The 25,962-nt window shown below is 42.5% G+C and overlaps 1 protein-coding gene and 2 non-coding genes across 9 annotated transcripts in view; all 3 read right to left on the reverse strand.

The window, feature by feature from the left end:
• The window catches only part of UBAP2 (ubiquitin associated protein 2), a 105,482-nt gene that overhangs the window by 5,437 nt on the left and 74,083 nt on the right, over positions 1-25,962 (reverse strand). For 4 of the 7 annotated variants that reach the window (XM_028146400.2, XM_028146405.2, XM_028146401.2 and 1 more), the window contains 12 exons: positions 22,647-22,714; positions 19,890-20,079; positions 16,988-17,201; positions 15,657-15,931; positions 14,885-15,054; positions 13,621-13,834; positions 11,582-11,621; positions 9,165-9,348; positions 8,193-8,262; positions 3,733-3,928; positions 2,452-2,543; positions 2,217-2,264 (listed from right to left, as the gene is read on the reverse strand). In XM_028146400.2, the coding sequence (XP_028002201.2) occupies positions 2,217-2,264; positions 2,452-2,543; positions 3,733-3,928; positions 8,193-8,262; positions 9,165-9,348; positions 11,582-11,621; positions 13,621-13,834; positions 14,885-15,054; positions 15,657-15,931; positions 16,988-17,201; positions 19,890-20,079; positions 22,647-22,714 (1,761 nt within the window). Of the gene's footprint in view, positions 1-2,216; positions 2,265-2,451; positions 2,544-3,732; positions 3,929-8,192; positions 8,263-9,164; positions 9,349-11,020; positions 11,039-11,581; positions 11,622-13,620; positions 13,835-14,884; positions 15,055-15,656; positions 15,932-16,987; positions 17,202-19,889; positions 20,080-22,646; positions 22,715-25,962 lie in introns of those variants that run through there. The other 3 variants (XM_028146399.2, XM_054726947.1, XM_028146413.2) reach the window with 3 other exon arrangements.
• Positions 10,117-10,198, reverse strand: LOC114231761 (small nucleolar RNA SNORD121A). Its single transcript, XR_003617755.1, has one exon. It is a non-coding gene; the product is annotated as a small nucleolar RNA SNORD121A (small nucleolar RNA).
• On the reverse strand, positions 19,701-19,783 carry LOC114231760 (small nucleolar RNA SNORD121A). The gene has a single exon (XR_003617754.1). It is a non-coding gene; the product is annotated as a small nucleolar RNA SNORD121A (small nucleolar RNA).

Here is a 25,962-nt window from a genome sequence, read left to right on the forward strand (position 1 = left end):
TGGGACATGGTAGACTGCAGGGATGTCACATGCACATTCACCAAGTCAATGATGCCCGTTGGAGTTGTACAATGTGGCAGCCACAAAGCACAAAGCAAGCAGACACAATGACCAATCCCTCAGCTTTCCACGGGCAGAGCCATTGAGGCCCAATCGCACACATCCCTTTACACCGCAGACGGACACAGGTGAATGCCACAGGCAGAACCACCTCTGCTGGAATTTCCTATGTGAGACTAAAGAGCAGGTGACTAGACAGTAGAAACCTAAAAAGGAGTCAATAGGAGAGGAGGTGCCTAAAGGGTTTAACAGGGGTCAGGGCAGCAATGCCAGGTAGGCACAAGTACAAGCAGGACCCCAGGTAAGGTGTTGAACTTGTCTCTCACCCAGTCTCCCCTGGCAACACTAACACCCCACAGGAACCAGGGATACCAAGAAGGCAAAACACAGCAGAGCTCTGTGGAAATGGGGAGGCCTGCCTTGACCCTTACTACCGAGAGCTTTGCAGTCCCAGACATCCATACCCTCTGAACCAAGGAAAGCCCTCCTGCTTTCCTCGTGGGCCTGGCTTCCAGGTAGCTTCCAAGAAACCTGTAGCATCCTCAGCCCAGGATCCCAGCAGAAGGCAGGGCTGGGAGAGCACAGAGCTAGGAGGAACAAGACTGGAGACAGGCCTAGAGAAAGCCCAGGAGGGGGAGCTCTTTCCCAGAAGAAAAGAAAACCCAAAGGCGGGAGGTAAAAGTGCCAGAGGCTAAGGAATGAACAAGGGGAAAATGAAAGCTGTATCTCAACATGTACACCCAGGGGTGATTTCTTCTAAGGCACAAAATGATAAAGGGAATTCAAAGCAAATGACTCCCAGGACTGGGATTCCAATGAGCCACTCCTCGGGGTCCAAGCAGGACCCATATGCAGACTCACTCAGGACCACCTTTTGCATTCCATCCCTGATGCCCTGGGACTCTTGGGCAAGATTGCTGTGAGATTTCATGAGTATCAGGGGGACCAGGGCCACTTCCTGTTTCCCCAGAGAGCCCTAAGGCTCAGGCATACCCAAAGACCCTAAATTCTGTTGACCACCCTAGAAACCTGCCATCATGTTTTCAACATCCCTTCTCTGGGCAACAGCGAGGAGTCCAGAGGCCCCTGGGCAGCACCGTAATGAGCTGTTGGCTGCACAGGTGGGGAAGAGGAGCCCAGCTACCAGCCTCTGCCTCTGGAATACTTCATCAGGCGGACACAAGCGTTTCAGCCACTGGGCATGGAAGGTGAGTGACACCTGCAGCTCCCAGAGCTTTCTGTGTCCTGTGTGTGTGTGTGTGTGTGTGGGGGGGGGGGGATTGGAAAGCAACACCAATGGGGAGGAGTCTGAGGAAAGACACCTCACTGGGGAGAAAAAACCTCTTCCCCAGGAAACAGGAAGTACCATATCCAGGGGAGAGGACACCAGTGTCCAAACAGCTATTTACTTGTCAACAGTGTGACAGGTAGATGCCCCGCGCTGCTAAAAATTATCAAGAACCTGGGAAACAGAAGTCTGAGAAACCAGACCAAGAACGGAGTGGCGATGCAGGAGCCTGCAGGCTGTCCCTCCACAGCCGTCCACTGCAGTCCTGTTCACCTGGCCATCCCAGGGAAGGCCCAGTGGCTCATCCTTGGAGCAAGGCTCAGCATAAAGAGGCAGCCCTGGCCTCAGAGTGAGGCTGCAACCAGGAAGACTCTGGGGCCAGCATTCTTGCAAAGAGCAGTGGCAGGCCAGACCCAGAGGGTCCTTAACGTCTGTCAGCTCCAGACACTCAGCTAGGGACAGAAGAGCAAGGTGCCATCATAGGCATCACTAATGGCCACTTCAGAAGCCAAAGACACTGAATGGCACTTTGAAGGAGAAGATTATAAAAACTCTAGGGACAGGCAAACAACTCCATGCCTTGTGTCTTCTTCTTCTTTTTTATTTTTTTTAAAGGGAGGTAAAAGAAGAGAATTTGGTGGGGGTGCTGCCAACTGGGGCCCAGGTCCCAATGGTCTTTAAGTTCTCCGGGGATGAGCAAAGGACAGTCACATGCCCCAGCTATAGTTGCACCAGGTACAACTACCAAATGCAAGCAAGTTCCTTAGTATTAGGCTGAGTATCCTGAGGGTCAGGCAGGGTGGCAATCAAGGCAGAGAAAGGAAGAACCTGTAAAAGAGCCTCACCCTCCCTGCCATATCCCACTCACCACTGGCAGCCGTGACTGCAGCATCTGGAGCTCATCATAGCCATAGATCTGTGTGAGGACCATAAAGGGTGTTAAGGATGACACATTACCCCCTGGAAAGCCCAGGCCCATGTGGGGCCCAAACAAGATGGGAGGACAGGACACACTAAGGAAGAGGACCAGGATGAGCTGCTGGGAGAAGGCACCTTGCCTTGATGGGAGCCAAGGCTGGCCAGTAGCTCCACCATGCACTCACCGGGTAGGCAGGAAGCAGTCCTCCGGGGCCCACGAGGTACTGGTTGTGTAGCAGGGGTGGCACCCCCTGGGGCAGGTTGGGGGGTGCTTTGCCTATAAAGACAAAAATCAAATGAAGTGAAGTGGCTACCACAAAGAGTAAGATTCCTCAGCTACTATGGGGCTGGGGGTGAAGCTCCCTGCCACAGTCCTGCCCTAATTGGGGCCACAGCCTAGAGGGAAAGCAGCAGCTGAGAGATACAAAGGGTGACACCAGGAAGTGGAGAGACAGAGAGCACGAGTCCCCCAGTCAGGCTGTTTCCATACTGAGATAGAAACCCGTCCCACCACTCCTGAAGGTCATACTGCACTAGATAAACCTGAACATAAAGAACAACTGGGGCCCTAGCCAGTTTGGCTCAGTGAATAGAGCATTGGCCTACAGACTGAAGGGTCCCAGGTTCAATTCCAGTCGAGGGCATATGCCCACTAGGGGGTGTGCAGGAGGCAGCCAATCCCAGGTTCGACTCTGGTCGAGGGCTAAATCCCCAGTAGGGGGTGTGCAGGAGGCAGTCAATCAATGAGTCTCTCATCATTGATGTTTCTATCTCTCTTTCCCTCTCCCTTCCTCTCTGAATAAAAATATATATATATTTTTAAAAAGAACAACTTGGGGGGGGGGGGAACGGGAGGCTGGGTAAAGGTGGGCAAAGAGGGAGAAAATGGTGGAAATCTGTACTAGTGTCAACAACTAAAAAAGAAAAAGAAAAGAAATGGAACAATCTACCTCCTCAGAGTGGAAGAGAGGCTGGGCATTGCCAGGAGAGGGACAGGGCGTGTCAAACGTGGGTTTTAGCAGTTTCTACCAAACCACAGTTTGTCTGGCCCACACAGACTGCTCAGGTGTGGCTGACAGGCAATCAGTCACATAAAATGACCAGAAATAGCCAATGGTAGCTGCTCCCTGGCCTCTGTCACTATTGCCATCACAGTTCCAGGGATGAGCGAGAACACAAAAGACTGGCGAGCTAGAAGCACAAAGGCTGCCAGGAATCCTGCCCAAGGGAGCCCATCCCAAAAGACCAGTTTCACCTTCTCCACCCATCAGCGCTGGAAGAAGTGGGTCTCCAGAGGTCACTGGAACAAAGAGGACAAGTACCAATGGCAGGGCTGGAGGGAGACTATGATCTGATGTGTGTGGTTGCTCACCATGCCCTGCCAACCTCTGGGCATCCTCCCTGGAATCCAAGTGCACATCTTTGAGGGGATGGGGGTAGGTGGGAAAGGCCTCTGGGGCACACACCTGAGGTCACCAAGGGCGTGGCTCTGGTACTGCTGCTAGGGGCACTCACGGTGGTTCCGCCCAGGCAGAGGCTGTTCACTGTGTTCATGCTGCTTGGCAGGCTGAGTCCTGAGGACGTGGCACTCGAGGCGGAGGTTGCTGCCATTGAGAAGGTGGCTGAGGACTGGAGGGAAGGGGTGTTCTCCACACTGGTGTGCTGGCAAAATAAAAGAGCCAGGACACATGGGTCTGGGGGCAAAGCACAGGAGGCAATAGAACCTAGCCTGGCGTTTGGGCCTATAGTCTTGAGATTCTGACCTGAGGGGCTCTGGGCTCAGCGCTAACATTACCACACATTAGCCCCTTTGCCCCTCACACTGTTAGGTTAGCCCAGAGGTCGGCAAACTCATTAGTCAACAGAGCCAAATATCAACAGTACAACGACTGAAATTTCTTTTGAGAGCCAAATTTTTTAAACTTGAACTTCTTCTAACGCCACTTCTTCAAAATAGACTCGCCCAGGCCGTCTCTTTTGAGAGCCAAATTTTTTAAACTTGAACTTCTTCTAACGCCACTTCTTCAAAATAGACTCGCCCAGACTCGCCCACACTCAAGAGGCCAAAGAGCCTGCATGTGGCTCGCGAGCCGCAGTTTGCCGACCACAGGGTTAGGCCATCAGAACACAACTTTTAAGCTGAGTATCAAGACTATTAAAATTGAGCTTTATGACCAAAACCCTCCTAAAAATTCTTACAGTTGCTCATTCTCTGGTATATGCCACAAGGCATAGAAACCCCAAGTATGTATATGTACACACCCGTACACATGTATACACACACACACACACAGAGTTTTTATTGATTTTTAGAGAGGAATGGAGAGTGAGAGAGAGAAACATCAATTAGCTGCCTCCTGAATGCCCCTAACTGGAATCAAGCCTGCAACTTGGACCTATGTGCCTATCTGGGAATCAAACCGACAACCTTTTAGTGAGCCACATCGGCAAGGGCCCAAGTAAATTTTAAATGAACACAGACATCTGAGTATACAGTGAGAACCCACCTCACAGAAAAGCAAGTAGTCTCAGGAGAGCTGAAAAGAGGCCACGGGCAGCCCGGCCCAAGTCAGAGCATTCTGGAATGTCCTTCTATTAGGCTTCCTAGCTACTCTGGTCTGGAAGTCACAGGTGGCCAGGAGAGGCCTTTGCTCCAAAACTTGGTGAACTTTGCAGAAGCAAGAGTCCTGGGGAGTCCCCCACCAGGGCCTACCTAGAAGGACGAAACCCAGAAGACAGCTCTGAAGAGCCAGAGTTCCAGGAAGCCAGCCTGGCTGCTCCACTTCAGCTAGTATTAACCCTACCAGACCTGAGGCCCTGAACCTAACTGTCCCCTATACCTGGGCTCCTGAGCATTAAAGAGAAAAAATCAACATGATATAGAAAAATGTTAGTTATATGCAAACAAGTGGTTAGAATAAGATGCAACTTGGAGACATTGTAGAAAATAGGTACTAGGCAAAGTACAGAAAATTAGGTAAAGCAGTATAGCGGCAGATTCAGAAATTACCGAAAAATCGGTACAGTGGTCCGGTAGCCTTAAGGTAGAAGAGATGCACTTGGCTGGGCAAAGTATGACCAAAGGGGGAGGGAAAGGCTCTGTAGACCGAGACCGGCCTCCAAACCAGAATGTGCATAGAACAAAGAACCCGGAAACTCCTAAAGGAGAAGCCAGAGAACAGGAAGCCCCAGGAGAAAAGGGACCACCATGTGTTCTGCTTCCCATCACACAGACACGCTACAGGTCCCAGCCCACAGGCTGCCCTAGCCACCTGAGCGCTAGCCTAAGGGCCCTAACGTCTAGAATTGGTTCTGCAAGGGAAAGACAGCTAAAATCGTAGTCTCCTCAGACTCCCCAGGACTCCTGCTTTCAGCCCAGACAGACAGAACCAGGGGAGGAGAGCCAAGGAACAGGGTGAAGGGGCCTCTGCCCATTTCAAGGGCTCTCTCAGTGCATCCAGTGGGCTGGGCCGTCCGGATGGGTGAGGAGCACAGCTGTACCGAATCCCCCACAAGGACAGGAAGGGCAGGAGAACACTAAGATTTCATTCAGAACCTTCTAGGGGGAAAGATCTAACTATAATAGACTATAAAAGAGGGGCTAATATATCTGACTATATAAAAATAAAAAATACTTATAAAATGACAAACATAGGGAAAATATCTGTACCTCTGATCACAAAGGGCTACTTACTAGTCTCCTGAATATAGAGTGCCTAGAAATAGACACTAAGGACCTGACAGGAAAATGAGCAAACAATATAAATAAATCACCAAAAAGAAAAATATAATGGCTTTCCAATATGTAAAAAAGATGGTCAACCTCATTCAATTATACTGACAGGTCATATTTCTATTAACACATTGGAAAAATACAAATATTTAGTAACATCATTTCAGGGGCCAGTGGGGAAATACGGTGTTTCATTCATTTTGACCTGCCTGTGGGAGGTAAGCAGGTCAAAATCACTAAGTAGAGATTTGGCATTTTGTATAAAACGACAATGCCTAGCAACTCCACACTAGGGTTTACCCTCTACTGCGGCTGCAGGACAAAACATTGGCAGAACGTTATCAAGTGAAGCATCAAGCTTAAAGTTCCATCAGTGGAGGACTGATTACATACTGTGATGCAGGAGAGCTGTTGAAAAAACAACAACGAACACCTCTGCTTCAACACAGAAACAGTTAGAAAATTCATTTATTAAGTGGGGGAAAGCATTGAAGGGCACTATGTATGAAATATCCCATTTCTGTTGTAGAAGAGGGAGAAAAATGACTGTGTGTATGTATTTACTATTTTATAGTTTAAAAAGAACTCTAGAGGAACAAGCAAACAGGAGGAAGAGGGGCAGAACCTTAAGCTGATGAAAAAAAAAACTTTTTAGTATATGCCTTTTTATACCTTTCACTAATAAATCTTACAGCTATATTACAATGTGGCAATTCCGTCACATTGACAAAGTGTGGGACTCCCTGGACAAGGCAATTCTGGCCACAATCATTTAGATGGTCTGATTTGGAGTTTCCTGACAAGATACAAAGTGCCGCTGACCTGTGCGAACAGGAGCACTGACTGCAATGCCCAGAGCCCGGGAACAGAAGCCACTAGACAGTGCTCACACCGGGGCAGCTCACGGCTCTACTGACCAACAGGGGCACAGGCAGGCGGGCAGAAGTATCCAGTCTGTGCTCTGGTATGAAGATGGTGCTCTGTGTGTTTTATGACAAAGAATCATGCCTAACATTCACTTGGAAAACTACAGTTTGAAAGCCTCATTGTTTGCCAGATCATGATGGAAAGATAGAACTGACCCTATTCCATCAACTCATTCTGCAGCAAATGATTTGATCTCTTCTTTAAAGGAAACAAATTTTCCCAATTTCCAGACTCCCACATTTATCTGTACCCAAAGCTTCCCTCCCTGTTGGGGCCCCATCCACTCCAATCTTACCAGAAGCCTCCTGTCTCCCAGGAGAGAGACATTTTGTTTTTTTTTCAGGCACCTTTCTTTCCTCAAATAGCTATGCTCAAGTCTCTCCTAGTATTAGGTCACTACCCTGACTCCTTGCCATTTCATAATTCATGCCTCAACCCATCACAATCTAGACTGACCCCTACCACTAAAACCATGCTCCTCCCAACTTCAAACCTCGAGAAGCCACACTTCAATAACCATCACCTAGGTTACTCATTCCTGACTTCGTTCTGCAATATCAACCTTCCCAAAGTCTCTGCCTCTGAGTTGGGGGAAATGGCCTGAGCGCCAGAGCTAACAGTGAACAGAATACCTAATGCCAGAATTAGGAAAGTCCCCATGACCACCAACAAACTGGAACAGAGCTACACCGACTGGGCTAGAGCCAGGGCTGTCAGTCTCAAAAAGATATGTGTGTGCACATAAAGGATGGATATTCTCACATAAGCTCTCCCTTTCACCTTAAAGCATTTTCTCTACAGGGCCTTCAAAAGTAACAGGGGGTTATCCAGGAAAAATGGTCTTCATTAACGCTGACTTTTAGTAGAGCCCAAGCTGAAGTTAACAATGGGCCCACTTTCCTCTAAAAGCTTGCAAATGCCTCAACATAACATTTCCCAGAAAATAAATCAACCCTGCTAGGCAGAAAGGTCTCCTATAATAAACAGGAAGAACAATGAATTGTTGGGAGTAAATTCACCACCTGACAGCACTGGCTCATCACATACCAGATCTAGAGAAGCAAGTTCTCCAGAGGCATGAACTTAGAAAGCATGGTGCCTAGGAAGTCAACAGCTCAAACCACAAACTTAGAGCAAGACATTATAGCCAAAGAATTCAAGATTATCTCACATATTTAAAATCCACAAACTAAAGGCCCACCGGGGTGACTAAGCTCCAAGCTCACTGAGCAGGGTGGAGGATGGGGGAGCCCAGAGGACACTTACTGTGTGTGACGTGCTGGAGGAGAGTGCTGTGTGCGCAGAGGAGAGGCTGTTCTGATGGGTGGAGAGTGAACTAGAAGACAAAACAGAGCACCACGTATGTCCACCCAACCAAGTCACTCCACAGGCACGGAGCCCCCGTGTCGGGTGGGCTAGGTATAAGCTCACCCATTCCCTTCAGGAGAAGCCCCAGCTTCACTCCCAAAACCTGGGAACCCAGGCCAGGTGTGCTGGTGGTTAGAATGACCTAAAGGGTCACCCACCCCGAGGATCTGGAACATCCTGGCCTGGGAAACCTCCAGGGCCAGCTTCAGTCAGCTCTAACCGTCTGTTCTTTAGACTGGAAAAAGAATAGGATTTCACTAAGCACACTGTCAGCCTTGAAGACCTCATTAAATCCGTGTGTGAGGGAAAAAGGTTTCTATGTTCAATCCACATGCCAGAATCAGAGCCTGAAGTCCCATCAAATTCAGAATTCAAGTCAAATGCTTTTGCTCCTGGCTTAAAGGGAGAAAGAGGTGAACTCAACTTAGAAGACACAGGGTGAGAACCCAATGAAACCCATTCTCCTACACCCTGCTGTAATAACTTGATCTATAAAGCCATGACAAGCATAAGTCAGAGACGTGCTCAGAAATCCAACAGCAATCTCACTCTGCATCAGTGACAGGAGCCCAGAGTGGCACCCTCCTGAGGGTGGAATAAGAGAAGCAGCAACCCCTTGGGTCCACCCCATTCCCAGGGGGCCCAGTGCTCTCTGTGATAGCAGAGGCATTACAAACAAGCTAGGTTTACATCTGTGGTGCTTTGATGACCCTACCCAGTCCAAACCTATCTAGAGCATTATTGCAAAAGGCCAGGACATGGTGCTAGGGGCAACAAGTGGGTGTTGTTCATTGGAAGAGCCTTCTATAAAGGCTACAGGACTTCGCCCCAGTGTGGGCCTCTCTTTCTGAGCCCATATTTTCCCCGTACCTGCTAAGCTGAGAGAGGGGGGTGCTGGACAGATCACCAGGCTGGGACAAGGAGGGCAAAGTGGCAGTGTGCTGAGATGCAGAGGGTAGAAGCGTACTGCAGGAGGTGGTGCTGGGCAGGGAGGCCACAGATGGGAGGGCCGAGGGAGGGTCTGTTGTCTTTGGAGCAGGAACAGATGCAGTAGCTGTAAGAAAAAGATCTGTTTAACTCCAGATCAAACCATGAACATCTGAAATATGCTCAATATCTTTTTTTTTTTTTAGTTGTAGTTTTTTTTTTTTATTATTATTAAGGTATTATATGTGTACATATCTTACCATTGCCACCCCCCTGAAATATGCTCAATATCTTGAGACATGTCAGGAGCAGTTGAGACATACATAAAGTTACATTTCCCATGGAAAATGCCGCAGCATGTCCCCGGTTGGTCTCTTTTCTGTTAGATACGATTATTAAAAGGACACACAATGGTCAGACGCACAGGACCCAGACAGAGTAGGAAATGACATAATCACAGTAATTTATAATCATAAACTGTCCTATGATGTGCACATACTTCTCCCAACTAAAGGAAGCAGGTCAACCCTAAGCCTCACCCAGAAAGAGGCTCTGAGCTTGAAATAATTATAAAGTAACACAAAATTTCCTTAAAAAAGCACATGGGGACAGTAAAAATCTGGTGGGCGAGACCACCCAAGAGGTAGGTCTTTGCTTCTATCAAATCAGTACCAAATCAGGCGGACCTTGTGAAAGTTCATAGCCAATTTGGGCTGGTGGGGCTTGAGAGCCCCAGGTACATATGCTGTGGAGTTACATATGCCTCCAATCTACAGGAAGAGCACACGGCTGCTGCTGTACAGGGAGCACAGCCTTTCCTTCACATGTGCTTGAAGAGAGTAACCTCAGAGCACATTATGCTTTCAGGAGACCATGAGTGCTATCAATCCTCACTGCAGAAAAGACTCAGTGTTAGTGCCATCCACACATATGACTCAGATATGTGCTTGGAAATAAAGCATCATTGTCTTTTCCAGTTAGGAAGGAGAGGCAACCAGGACCCTCCTGCAGCATTCCCGGGGAGCCCAGTAGAAAACACATTAGTCTCCAAAAGGAAGGGTGATTAGAAAACAAGCACAGGCAGCCACAGGCTTAAAACACAATGTAATCAATTCTTACAACAGCCTTTACTTTCCTGAGGCTTGCTTTTTACCAACAGTCTATTCCAAATATACCTGTTCTTACAGACATCAAATGAAAACACCACAATGTCCCTGACCTAAAACTCACACCTCCCTGGGTCTTGGACCACACTGATAAGAGATCCACCAAAAGCTTCTGGAAAAGAGAGAGAGAGAGAGAGATAAAGAGAGAGAGAGAGTGTGTGTGTGTGTGTGTGTGTGTCAGAGAGAATGGGTGGAGAAGAGAGTACGAGAGATAAAAACCTATCTAAAATGCACACTATGTTTTTCAAGCATCTTACATCTCATTTTAAATCTCCAAATAATCTCGTGCATCTCTGTGTGTTCTCAACCCCATGTCTGGACTACAGAAACTTGCCAGCAGGGCTTATGAAATGAGAACTTCCTCTGACAGCCAATGTTCTCAGAGCTACCAACGTAGCTCCAAACAGCTCTGGCAGCCCAGCAATACCAAAATTCTAGGTAACTCATATGTCATTTCAATTCTGACTGAAGCCCAGTCCAGCTCTGGTACAACTGCATGTCCATGTCCCAAAAAATTGTAAATAAAAAAGAGAGTCTTTCGGGCTTCCATACTCAATACCCACTTGCCTTACTGAATGATCACAAACATCACCGTAAACAATCACAGATAGGCTAGCCAAGATCAAAATTCACCTGTGTCATCTCCATTGATCACTGAGCTGTACTGAAACTGGGGAACAGGGGAATCCCTTCATTTTCTCCAAAGCGTTTCCAGCGAGCAACATTTTATCTCTCTTCCTAGCAATAGTCTGTCAGAACCTGTAGGCAATGAACACGTATTTCCTGAACTAGCACACCAATTTTTGTTCTAAAAGTCCTTTACATTATTGGAGTGGGAGCCCTTTGACCATCTTAGAACCTGTACCTTTGAGCAAAGCATCTTTTAAATCAATACAATACTGCCCTGCTTTAGTGCAGTCTGACTAAGGCAGAACAATATGAAGCTATTACCTCATTTGTAATAATACACCAGCTACAACCTGGTCACATGGGAATCTCTAGCTGAACTTCTAACCCTACCAAAGAAGGGATGCCAACAATGGATTAGAAGTAGCTATCAGCAAAAATTTTAAAGGACTATTTTTGCAGAATTAGCCATTAACCTACTGCATTCCCTATCAAGTTAGCGATGCTCTTATTTTGTTTGGTTTCCACCAGCCATGCCAAAAAAAAAAAAGTTCACAGTACACTTACTGTCTACTGTCTGCTGACTTCGACCACCACCATGTCCATTCTATAAGGAAGAGAAAATAAGTAAACCCACAAAAATAAAAAAACTTAGATAATTTTCTATTGGGATTTAGCCACAAACACATGAAACATAATCAAGAAATGGTGGCCTGTTTTATTTTATTTTCATAACATTGAGGGGCAATATGACAGACTTTTTTTTTTTTTTTAAATATATTTTATTGATTTTTTACAGAGAGGAAGAGAGAGGGATAGAGAGTTAGAAACATCGATGAGAGAGAAACATCGATCAGCTGCCTCTTGCACACCCCCTACTGGGGATGTGCCCGCAACCAAGGTACATGCCCTTGACCGGAATCGAACCTGGGACCCTTGAGTCTGCAGGCCGACGCTCTATCCACTGAGCCAAACCGGTTTCGGCCAGACTTTTTTTTTTTAATGTTTTTTATTTTTAGAGAGAGGGAGAGAGAGAAATATCAATGTGAGAGAGAAACATGGATTGGTTGCCCCCCGTATGCACCATGACTGGGGTGCAGCCTTCTCTTCCCACTAGGCTTTTATGACAATGACAGAAAGACATAGACCCTCTAGGGAATAGGGAAGAGACTAGAACAGTCCCTTGTGAATCTAAAGAAGCTCAACAGAAAAGGTTCAAAGGGGCTGAGGAAGGAGTAAAAAAAATAGCCCACCCATGCAGTCCCACATCAAAGCCCACACTCAGCAACCTATACCCCCCACTCCAAGTCAGAGCCCTTAGTTAACCTTTTAGTGTCAAGTAGGAAGCCTGGAGTCACCAGACATTTGAGGAAAACACCTAATATAAAATATGTAAAACAAAAGAAGGGAAGTAAAAACAACAACAACAAATTTTAAGTAGAGATGTACAAATAGTTCCTGCTTAGGAGACTTAGAAAATGTATCGAAATTCTGCTAGACCAATTCAACTATATTTTAATATTTTTATTTTGTCATCCACCTTTTAAAAATATTTTTATTGATTTCAGAGAGGAAGGGAGAGAGAGAGAGATAGAAACATCAATGATGAGAGAGAATCACTGATCAGCTGCCTCCTACAAACCAGGAATATGCCGTGACCAGGAATCGAATGGTGACCTCCTGGTTCATAGGCCTGTGCTCAAACACTGAGCCACACCAGCCGGGCTATAATCCAGTTATTAAAGTAGTTCTCACCAATAATGCGTGAACATCTTTGCCTTATAGGAAATGAAAATATTACAGATAGGATTATAGTTCCCCTCTTAGCCCATCCAAACCACTAACAGTAATTTGGGGTGTGTCCCTATATTATCCTTATACTAAGCTTCTGGGTCCATTTACACACATTCCTGTTTTTATGGTGCTTGAAAGGCAGGTTTTAAGTGTGATGCCTACTGTTAGCAAATTCAACAAACTACAAGGATTCTACTCAAAAGGTTAGTAAATTGTAAAAGAAAGTCTCAATCGAAAAGCTTAATTTCCCACCAGGTGGCTCAGTTCGTGTCATCCCACATACCAAGAAATATGGGTTCAATCCCAAGTCAGGGCACATACCTAGGTTTGGGATTCAATCCCCAGTTGGGGCACATATGGTCAGGGAGCATATGAGAGGCAACCGATTGACATTTATTTCTCTTTCTCCCCCAACTCCCTCCCTCTCCATCTTTAAAAAAATAATCAATAAACATATCCTCAGCTCTAGCTGGTTTGGCTCAGTGGACAGAGCATCGGCCTGCAGACTGAAGGGTCTCAGGTTCAATTCAAGTCAAGGGCCCATACCTTGGTTGCAGGCTTGGCCCTGGTCAGAGCTTGTGCAGGAGGCAACCAATTGATGTGTTTCTCTCACATTGATCTCTCTCTCTGTCTTTCCCTCTCTCTAAAAATCTATGGAAAAACATCCTCAGGTGAGAATTATGAAATATTAAAAAATAAAATAAAATCAACATATCCTCATGGGAGAGTAAAAAAAAAAAAAAAAAAAAAAAGGCTCAAACTACACACTGAGCTCCAAAACAGGACAGGAAGGAACCCAAAAGACCACTTACCGTGACAGTTCCTGGAACTGACTCGGACGGACTCACAGAGCTTTGGTATGCAACCCTGTTATGCACAGAACTCTGGTCATAGGAGGAAGACGTTGTTGCTGGACTAGTGGAGCTCAGGGATGAGCTGGTCAGACTGGAGGAGGTAATGACTGAAGTTGTATAGGTGGAGTTCTGTTCTGCACTGGTCATTGGTAGAGAGGTATTCAAAGAATCACTACAAATGGTATTAGACATACATTTGTGTCAATTTACATAGCTTCATGAAGGAGAACTATTTCATCATACTCTAAATTAAATAAACATGTCTGCAACCACAAGTTTATACTACTGCATTCTTCAATTTATTAACAATGCAATGATTCAAAACAATCCCCCAAGTCTAGCACCATCCCCATAAAAAGCTAGACCCACCTAACTTAATTGACAGGCAAAGGGACAGCTTTAAGAATCTTTAAGGAATCTAGATGTCTGAGACCATCTTTAGAAAAGGAATCCATGCAAATATCAGGTTTGGGCTCTGAAAGTGGAAAAATTAACTAATAAAATAAAATGTAAAATCTGGCCTTCTCTATTTATAAAATATTCCACTGAATGAAAGTGTTGGCCAGATGTGAAGAAACTGAATCTCTCAGAGATTACTCACAGAAATGTAAAATGCTGCAGCCACTGTGGAAAATGTTTGATGCTTCCTCAAATGGTTAAATGTAAGTTACCATATAACCCAGCAATTCCTAGGTATACATCCACACAATCAAAAGCACACAAAATATGTAACTAAATGTTCACAGCTGCATGGTTCATAATAGCCAAAAAGTGGGAACAATCCACACGTTCATCACCTCATAGTGGATAAACAAAATGTGGTATATCGGCACAATAAAATATTATTTGGAAACAAAAGGCATTCATGCTTCAGCAAAGATGAACCTTGACAACACTATGCTAAGTGAAAGTCAGTCACAAGTGACCATAAATTGCATGATTCTAGTTATATGAAATGTCCAGAATAGGCAAATCCAGACAGATTATTGGTTGCCAGGTATGAGGGGAAGGGGAAATTGGAAGTGACTACTACTAGGCACAGGGTTTCTTTTTAGGGTGATGGAAGAAAAGTTCTGGATTAGATACTAGTGAGGGCTGCACAAATCCACTACCACAGGGTGTATTGTCTGCCTCCACCAGGTGATTTCTTAGGCTCTATTCTGTTTTACCTTGCAAACAAAAGACTTACTCCAATCAAAACCAGAGAAGTGGGATTGTGTACCTTAAAGACTTTGAATACAAGCTGATGGGAATCTGGTTACTATTTTCACTACTTGCAGCTGATCCAAATTCAGAGAGAGAAGATTCTGATCCAAATTCCAAGGCGCCAAACTGAACATTTAATCCTGTGACATCTGCTGAACCAGGCATTTCTACTGCAGAAGCTGGGATCTGAAAAGGCAAAGCTGCCATGTCAGGAACAGAGGTCATGGAATCTAAGTCTCAAGGGTCTATACCAGAGCCAAATGGACACTGGGTTCCCAGGGCATAGATGGCAGGCCTGAGGAACAAGGCACGAAAGGCCAAAAGAAAGGAAAAAGGAATAGGATTTTTAAAAAAGAGACAGAAGGGACAAGAGCAAAGAAAAATTAAAAGTTAACAGGACAATGGTCATTGCTACCAACTGCTGCCTTAGAACAGTAAGGGGCGAGGGTTGTGGTTGTGGTTGTGGATCAGTAAAAGAGCAGAATGCCTTAAAGCATTATCTGGTAAAAGACCCATTCATCCTCCACTACGGGCAGCACAACTAAGCACACAAGACCATCAGATTCTCTGAGCCAGATCTAGTAATTTGAATTAATATTCTCTGTCTCTCAGCACAAACTCATTCCCTCTAATATTAGCCCACTCAGAAATTGCCATTTCCTCATAAAGCAGTAAACTATGTGCTTGAAAAACACTACACTTAGTTTCTGAGACTTGCTAATCCAACACTTAAGCTAAATGTTAAAATACATCCACCTTGGGACTGCAGCTTCACATGGAATACCCACCTTAGAAGCTGGAGGTATCCGCCGCTTAGGGAGTTTGATGTGTTTAGGCTGTGGTTGGTGAGCAGACACAGAGATATTTTCGACAGTCAGGCTGGGAAGCTGCAAGAGTTTGTTCACAGTGGAGGTGCTGTCTCTGGGTGCTGATTCTCGGAGTTTTACCTGGGAAGGAAAGGACTCCAACCCAGGAGGAGGAACAGTGACTGCCTGAGATTGGTGCTGCTGTCGCTGGCTCAACTGGCTAAGAACTGGGGATGGTTCAGGCTGAGATTTAAAGTCTAGAAAATAGGTAAAGAAGGGGTAAAAACAAAATTATTTTGGCACACGAGATTAGAGTTCCCTCTTCTACCATCACTGGCTTGTAAGATTGGCTCTTGGCTAGTGTCTGAAGAACACAGAATGCCAACACTCTAACCAACAAACGTGACTCTGTGCTTTGAATATCTGTACAATGTAGTTTAGACTGAACACTTGCTTTCCTTCTAGAAATCTGGAAGTTTGGTGTGTACTAGGCAGAGGGTGCCTACATAACCAGCCCCCGTCCCTTGATAAAAACCCTGGGCATTGAATCTCTAATGATTTTCTTTCATAGGTATCACTTCAAACCTGAGACATTTAACAGAGAAATGTGTTTCCATGTCTCTCAATATGCCCTAAGCATAAACCAATCCACACAACCAGCCCTTTAAAGTAACTCCCTGCTGTTCCTTAATACAGTATGGTGTGTGTAGGTGGGAAATGGTAGCTTAATGTCACAAAACTATGGGAGTAGAATTTAGAAAACCTCCAATTTACATGTGATACCTTGAAATAATAAACCACAGATGGAAAGGCTGAACCAAATCATGATGGATACATGCAAATGTTAAAATCAGAAAGCAATCCAGAGGGTTTGATAAGTTGTTTCCTTATATTTACATGCCTTTACCATGCTTTTGTACATCTCTTCAAGGTATGTACTACTAATAATAACAAATAAATGCAGGTATTTATTTATACAATACAAAGCTGACTGATTTAATTTAGAAACCTTGCCAAGTTCTACTAAAAAAAAAAGATCTCTGGGCCCTGGCCAGGTAGCTCAATTGGATAGAGCGTCGACCCCATATGCCAAGGTTGAGGGTTTGATCTCTGGTCAGGGCACATACAGGAATCAACCAATGAATGCATAAATAAGTGGAACAACAACTGATGTCTCTCTTTCTCAAATAAATCAATTAAAAAAAATTTTTAAAGAAAGAAACATCTCTGGTCAACACCCACAGAAGTGTTCACAAGTCAACAGCCTCCGCTAGTGTTTAGGGGTGAAGCAATCACAGAAAATGTATACTTACCAAAATGGCTACGGACTGAGGACTGGGTAGCTGAGGGCTTGAGGTCCCAAGAAGAAGTGGTTGTGGGGACACTTGTACTATTCTGCTGCAAACTTGGCGTGGTAGTAAACTGGCCCAAACTTGGAGGTTTCAACTGGTCCAAAATCTGGGAGCTGGTGGTGTTTGCCATTTTTGAAGGTGCAAGCTCTCCAAATCCTGAACCAAGGACGGATGACTTTAAAGGGAAAGAAAGCAGAAATCCTAAACAATACATAATATTTACCCCAGGCTTTAAAACATGCCAAGTATTTTCACAAGGATTTTAAAAACTATAATCCAGAACACCTGAATTAGCAAGACTCATATGATTACACTACATGAAAATATTAGTATGTAACAAGATCTGACTACATAAATCCAGCAATCCTTCCTGATTCTGATATAAGAGGTTAAGGAAAGGGAAACATATTCCATGGATTTTAAGAAATTGATTTTAAAAAGTGATGTCACAAATTCACAAACAAAATACCTTTTTTTTTTTTAAACTAAGGAGAAATGCCATGAATTAAATGACAAGCACAAGCTTAAACAAAAACACAGTTTTCCTTAATGTGTGGAACACTAATTATCTTTAATGATTAGGATAGGTCTGGTCAAAAAAAGATAGGCCATGAGGTCTACAAGATTAAATGCAGATCACAGCACTTACTTAATTAAAATGTTAGTATTCCAAAATAAGACACAGGAGGTACTGAGTAATACCCTGGACACTGATAAGTTTATTTCAAGTTGTTTAGGTGACTAGGAACACCAAATATGTCCCACAAGCAAGCATACAAAAGGCAATGTACTCCTCCCCTATCTATCCTGTCAGGCCAGGTATCAAGATCTTAGGAAAATGAAAACCTAATGACTAGAGAACATAATGACAGATCAACTGCATTTTTACATTACTGAAATCATTCCGTTTCTGAAAAGACAAGTTTTTCATCAAAAGTAACTTTCAAAACCCACCTAAAATGTCAAAAACAGAAGTGATTTGCATTCCCTCAAGAGGCCAGATCTAGAATGTTGAAATAAAATTATTTTTGTTACCAATATCCAAAGGCCCAGAGTATCCTAGTTGTTCTAAGGAACAGCTGTGTTAACATTATTTATTACTACTCCAGATTCTTAGCTTATGCTGCCCATTACATATCTCTTTCATTGCTACAAATCTGCCAAAACCCAGCTTAAGCCCACTTGTTCAATGAAGGCCTCTTTGAATGATGCTTCTCTTCATCTTTTCCCTACCTAATCTCTATTCTATGTCAGCTAATTTTTATCAAATGCACTTTCTGTGTGCTTTACAACACAAAGAAATCACTGCATCAATTACTAGCGCCACCAAAGGATTTCTCAATTCCACCTACACATTTCAATCAACTTTAAAACTCTGTTGGTCTTGGGTAGACTCTGGCATTATTTTATTATGCTCACTATTACTGTCATTATTTACTGAAGTTCCCCGTTGATTATAAAAGTACAGTAGGGTTGAGAACCACTGCTCTAATACATTAAAAACAATTCTTACCAGTTTCTCAAGGTGTTTTTCATGACAAAAAGCCATAGGTCACTAAAAAACCCTTCATGTCTACCTATGCTCTCAGTGGCCTAAGATTCCAGAAAGTCAACAAGAGCATGACACCAATATGTCAGTAGCAGATGGAAAGGCAGAGGAGGAAAGGGCATGATGGTTCAATAAAAAAAGAGTGGTATGTACAATCAGGCCTTCTCAAAACAAAGAGAGCACTATGGCTCAGGCTGTCCCACTTCAAGCACTGATGCTCTTTCATGCACAATCATCCATGACAGTAACAATATAAAATATGCCCAAGCCAGATATACTTGGCATGAGATGCCTATGCAGAATAGAAGATAGCAATAAAAAGTTTGCATACTCACTTCTACATTTTATTAGGGTATAGCAAATGATTTTGAGTCAAGTAAGAGGAAAAGATTATATCATATTCATAAGAAATTATGTTTCTCAACTGTAAATTTCAGGTGAAATACAGTAAAAATGAACCAAAATAATTATTAGTGAAAGCTGAGGATCTGTTTATGGTCCTTCAACCTCCCCTCTGCCAACTCACAATGACATATGGTTAGACAGAGACTTCACTCTCCCAGGCTGCAGCTACATTCTTTCACTTCCTATGCTCTAAGCCAGCGGTCATCAACTGGTGGTCGGCGGACCACTGGTGGTCCGTGAGGTCTGAAAGGTTGGCGATCGCTGTTCTAAGCTTCTCTACTTCCATCAGCCTATCTCCACATCCTTCACTAACAATTCCTTGAGTTCTTTCTGATAGGAGCTTAATTCTCATGGGAGGTCAGAATCATATATGCAGCAGAAGATGACACTGTTTCAATGAAAGCACACTCAAATTATAAGGGTCTCTACTACATAGTGCAGCCTTTTAAGAAAAAGTTCACCACGTTTATGGAATAGCAAAACAAAAATAAAAAAATATATAAGTATCTAGGCAGACTTGGAGAGAACTGTGTATACATAATTTCAGTAAGCAAATATTGGCAAACATTTGCATTTAAGAAAATTGGAAAATGACAATTTTAACAGCTTAAGTCTAGAGACAGACTTTGAAACAAAATCCAAGAAAAATCATTAATAAGGATGCCTGAGTGACTATGACGGAAAAGATTTCAACTTCAAAAAAAAATTATTTTTATCTTTGCCCAGAAAACTCAGAGTAGTTGAATTCCACATGGAAGCATCAGATATGTGCTTGGAAATGAACACATCATTGTTTTCCGGACAGAAATGTACTGTATAACTTTTTATATTTAGAAAACAGTTATAAGGCATGTGTCATTCTAGCATAAGCATTCCTTAAGATCCCATACTGAAATAAAAGTGAGTTACCAGACTCTGAGGAGAATAGGAGTTGACAGCAGTGGAGCTGCCAGTCCCTGGTGCCATCTGATTGCTGTGCTGAGAATTTGTGAAGACGAGGGCTTGGCCAAAGCCCTGCTGTTGGGAAGTTTCAAAGGAGCTGACTTCTGAGGCTTGATTGGGAGGAACAGGCTTCTGGAGCAAGGCTACCAGATCAACGCTAAGCAGACAAAAAGCAAATGAGGACAAGTCATAAACAAATCTTACCAGCAAATGAATTTGAGAAGTGAATCAATATAAAGTAAACTCATGCCAAAAATTAGTCAAGTAAGAAAAACCCTAAAGCCACAGAGACTGAGGCAGGGCTTTGCAGAGAAGAAAAACGAAAAGGTGCATTGAGATTATTTCCACAGAAATGCAACAGTGACAACTTATTTGAAAATCTAGAGAAATTGAGCAAACTGAAAGAATTTTCTAAAGTTTGGCTCATTTCCTTTAGGATATCTTGCTCCTTTTATTACTTGGAAAGTGAGTTCATATTTTGGGGGAATGAGGAACACAGCTATAGTAGCCTAGTCAAGCAGTTTCATATTTATCATAAATGTTCCTGTAAGTTTTGCATTCTTTCCAATAATATATTTAGGTTTGTATAAATCTCATATGATTTTCTCTCTTAAATATTTAAGAAAGAATGCACAGTATATTCACAAATACTCTGTTAACTATAACTCTTGTGATGCCCCCAGAAAGACATATATCCAATTTGAAAACTATGGCCTAAAAACCTGAAAGCATGAGGAAGAAATTATCTTCCAGATACATACACTACCACCTTACATGTGAGTGAGCTACTAACTCTCTTCCGCAGGACCTGCAAGGTACACAGAATTACCTAACATAATTTGCTCCATTAAAACCTTTCCAAGGCCAGTTGCCAGTCAGTTCTTCTGACACTTTCACCATGCCAGTGAAACAGATTCTGAGAGGTGAAATAATTCAAGACTCAGCGCTAATACAAAACAAAGTTCTTGGGCCAGAGTTTCTCCACCTATGCACTACCACGCAGACTTTCCCATAACCAGGTTGAAGTCGCAGACTAGTATTTTGGATTCCAAGGTAATGTTCTGGCTTATGGGATACGTCAAGGATAGAAACACAGGGTAATTATATTACATATATGACCCATCCACCAAAAAAAGGTTGTATTACTATAAAAAAGAGAGCAAGTTCTATTCCAAAAGATTGATGAAATATATGCATGAAAAATACACCACTGCTCTGACTGTTATGTTCAATGGTTAGTGTCGTCCACCCGACCCCCACCCCCATCCCTGCACCAAAGGGTCAAGGGGTCAATTCCTGGTCAAGGGCACATATCTGGGTTGCAGATTTACTTCCCAGCCCAGTTGGAACAATCAATGTGTCTCTCCCACATCCATGTTTCTTTCTCTAATTTCCACACATACCCCATCCCTCCCTTCCACTCTGAAAAGCAATGGAAAAAAATATCCTTGCCCTAGCAGGTTTGGCTCAGTGGTGCATGTGGGAGGCAACCAATTGATGTCTCTCTTTCACACGAATGTTTTTTTATCTCAGTCTCTCCCCTTCCCATTCACTCTCTCTAAAAATCAATAGAAAAAATATCATCAGGTGAAGGCTAACAAAACAAAACAAACGACAACACTATCTTCTGAAAAATAAGCATGAAAGAGTCCACTTCATATTTTTTAAAAGATGAAAATGATCCTAGAAAATTCATTGAGCAATAAATACAATAAAGATGTACACTTAACAAGAAATTCTGAGCAATTCACAAAGCATTATATTGCTAGACATAACCTTTAATCGTGTTTATTTCCCTGCTACAGTCTTATAACCACCTCATTTAGCACGAGACTGAGCATGTTAAGATTAAAATTGCCTTTAATTCTCAGGTATCATATATATCACGGCTTTCATTCTTCTAGATCACTGCATTTTAAAACTATAATAAAAAATTTTTAGAGCTATTGTGAAAACTAGGATGTATATAAATGTTTTTCAATAATTCAATTCTGTACACATACTAACAACATTTCTATTACCCCAAAGTTCCTTCCTTTTCTGTAATCTCTAGACTATTGGATTAATACTAGTAGAGCCCTCCTTAGTTGGTTTCTCAGTGGTTAGAGCAAGGCCAGGGACTGAAAGGTGGCAGGTTCAATTCTAGTCAAGGGCACATACCTTGGTTGCAGGCTCAATCCCCGCCCCGAGTTGGAGCGTGTGTGGGAGGCAACCAATCAATATGTCTCTCTCACATTGATGTTTCTCACTCTCTCTGTCTCTCCCCCTCCTTCCACTCTCTCTGAAAAAAATATCGAGTGAGGATTAACAAAAACATAAATAAAAACTAGAACTCATAAAAAATGAGCCTGAGATCTAAATAAATGATATTATATGAAGAAACCAAAGTATATTTTGTATTAAGTTCATCTGTCAAAAAACATGTTTACAAAAGTAAAAAAGTATCATTACATAGGTTTAACATAATCTGTCACAAATGATAACAAATCACAAACATAACTGCTATTTTAATTCATCAGTGGATACAACAATTAGGAAATAATGGAGGCTCTGTCAGGTCACCAGGTAGGTTTGGTGTCAAAGAAAGTCTTAGATGGAAAAGGAAAAAAACAAAAAGATTCAAGAAAAGGTAAAAATAATCAAAACAGATCCAAGAATCAAAATGATTTTCCTGAGACCAGAAATTTCAATTACAACAAACAAAAGATGGCAAAAAATATTTACCTTTTCCCAGGTGTGACATGATTCTCTTGTGGAACAGATGAGGCAGTGAAGACCTTTGTTTCAGAAAGCTGTATGAAAGGGATTAAAAAATCTCTTAATCTTATTTCATCTATATATATAAAAGCCTAAGCGACTAAACGACTGGTTGACATGATGCACATTGACTACCAGGGGGCAGATGCTCAACGCAGGAGCTGCTCCCTGGTGGTCAGTGCGCTCCCACAGCCAACCTCCTGTGGCCGGCCAGCCTCTCACAGTCCTCCCCCCAGCCGGTTGGTCCCGATCAGCCACAATTGGGACTGGGTGAGACAGCCCTGATCAGCCCCAATTGTTGGCCAGGCCGAGGGAACCCACCCATGCACAAATTCGTGCACCAGACCTCTAGTATAACAAAAAACAACAAATGTATCAAGTTCCTGACAATTTTTAGTTGCCAGTACTCTCACTATAATTCACCCAAAAGGCAGTCTAAAGGAAAGGAAATACACAGGTGTTCATGACAAATGATTTCCTTAAAGTGAAGGTAATTTTAGATTGATAAGCTCACAAAAGGGTTGCACATCAAGGAAACAACACAGTGAAGTAAACTCAGACCAAGGTTCAAGTTCCAGTGTCACTATTTGACATTCTACAAAATGAGAATACCAATAAAACCACCACCAATGGCACCATAAATGTCAAAAAGGAGTGGGAAAATTTGAAAAGGCAAAATAACTGATGTTTTCTTTCCCCAAAGACAGGTAGCTTTAGTATTTCATTTATTAATAATCTCTAGTTCTTTTTATTAAAGCCATAGGTTTCCTTGCTGTTTTTATAAAAATATGTAATCTTATAGAGATATGACATACAATAAACTGCAAATATTCAATCTGAAATACTAAATTAGTTTTGTCATATGTGTACTCCCGTGAACCCATCACCAAATCAAGACAGTGAACATATCTAGGGGCAAAAGTTTGCTCCTATCCCTGGGTAATCAATCCCTCCCACCATTCACCTTTATTCCCAGGCAACAACCAATGTGTTTTCTAGAGATTAGGTTGTATTTTCTGGAATTTTAAATGGAACTTAAAAACATGTAATTTTTTTTGGCTTCTTTCACTCAATATAATTATTCTGAAGTTCATGTATACTGTTTTAATGCACTTTTAAGGCACAAAGAATAAAGTGGGGGTTTTCTTGTTTTGAAATATTTTTTTATTGATTTCAGAGAGAGAGAGAGAGAGAGAGATCTCAATGAAGAGAGAGAATCATCAATCAGCTGCCTCCTGCATGCCTCCTACTGGGTGGGGATGGAGCCTGCAACCAGGGCATATGCCCTGACCATGACCTTCTGGTTCATGGGTCATCACTCAACCACTGAACTACACTAGCTGGGCAGAATCAAGTTTTTTTGAAATCTTAATTGACATTGTTGAAAGGTAGGTTCTTTTTCACATTTTCAAAGTGGGGCATGCGCTTTAATCAGTTAACTGCCACGATATTTTGAATTTAATTAGAAAAAGTCTGCTGCTTGCGTCTATAGACGCTTATGGCGTACAAATGGTTAAAGGCTGAAAATGTTTATCTAATAAGATCATATAAGAACTAATGATAATGCTATTCAAAGACTGCTATAATTCTTATCAATTCTAAATGTCTCAGAACTCTACCACACTGTACAAAATCAGACTTCCTCAGACATTAATATTCAAGCAGAGGCAGAGCAGACAGTAGGTGCTCATTTTCTGTAAAAACTAAAAGTGCTGAATTGATTTCAATAAGAAGGGCTTATTGCTGAACCCTGTTCCAAGGTAGTATCATAAGAGTTCCAAGTAATCCATTTTTGCCTTGAATCTTACAAATTAGAGTTAAGGCAAAGAGAAGCAATAAAGGAGTAATTTTTTTATTCAATAAAAAGCAATGATAAGAGTAGATCTAAAGCCTTCAAAATATTAATAAGTTCAAGGAAAATAAGAGCCACAGAAATCACTGACATACTCTCTAACCCTAGTACAATACAGAAAATTTAATTGTTTCCTTCTTTATTTTTTTAAAGGGAGGGGAAGGGAAAGGTGAATCGTTATCCTCCCTAAGCTCTAGAAGGAATTTGGAATTTGCATTTTAGATCACTCACCTTTCAATCCCCATTACTTCGTATCATCTTAGAAAACTTTCCGGGTTTTTTTTATAACTCTGAGGGAAAGAAGACGGCCAACTTCTCTATGCTAATTCTTTTCACTAATTATAAATTATACTGTGATACAATATGGTCCATATAGCAGAATATTAATATATCTGTATGTGTGAACATCTGAACTGCTTGTTACCTGACTTTCATTATAAAACGTCATCTGACTCAGAAAAACCCTGTAAGTTCAGCAGGACAATTATTATGATACTCATTATAGTGATGAAAACTGGAGGCTTGAAAAAAAGAAATAAAACAGGAGGCTCAGCAAGGAAAGATGCCTCATTCAATGTCAACAGGTCAACCCAGCTAGGTATGAATACACTCCTTTTGCCTTCTAACCCCCTGATGATTTTCAAACTTGCCTATAACCCAGACAACAGAGAAAGGGATATAAAGCTTAAGGCCAAGGAACGTGGTTTTTATTTCCTCCCAAAAAATTCAGCAAAAATTCTAGTAACATTTAAAAGTAGGATGGCTTTGTTTGAAATAAGCCCTCTGACTTTCTCTTATTGCTGGTATCCATCTCTCCACTGACTCAAATAACGACCCATCTAATTCCTACCTCAAGGACTTATGGATAACATGTGGCAGAAATGAAACTATATCCTAGCCCAGCAGCAGGCTCAGTGGTTGAGCACTGACCTATGAACCAGGTTACGGTTTGATTCCTGATTCTTTCATCATTAATGTTTCTTTCTCCCTCCCTCTCTGAAATCAATAAAAATGTATTTTTTTTTAAAAAGATAATATATCTGAATCTCCTAAATTCCAATCAAATGAGCATATCTATTCTCCTCCTTCCTCATGCCTAACTAGCTCACTCCCTAATAAATGAATACCCAAAACAGGCAGCTAAAAATAATACTGCTAAAAAAAGAAGAAGAAATGGTTTGATATTAAATGAAAATGTCATTTAAATACTTGTGAATATAAACTGGAACAGAGGGAAAAAATGTAATCGTAAAAAACAAACAAAAAACCACCTCAAAATCTATCAATTTATGTGATTTTAAAGGTCAATATTCAAGGATCAATTTATGTGATTTTAAAGGTCAATATTCACAACCCCTTTATTCTCTCCCTCCCAATGTCTGCTGTAACTATCATGTACATACATCTGTTCTGGACCTTGAGAGTTGAACA

The sequence above is a fragment of the Eptesicus fuscus genome, chromosome 15 (assembly GCF_027574615.1).
Source record: "Eptesicus fuscus isolate TK198812 chromosome 15, DD_ASM_mEF_20220401, whole genome shotgun sequence".
In the NCBI taxonomy this organism is placed as follows: domain Eukaryota; kingdom Metazoa; phylum Chordata; class Mammalia; order Chiroptera; family Vespertilionidae; genus Eptesicus; species Eptesicus fuscus.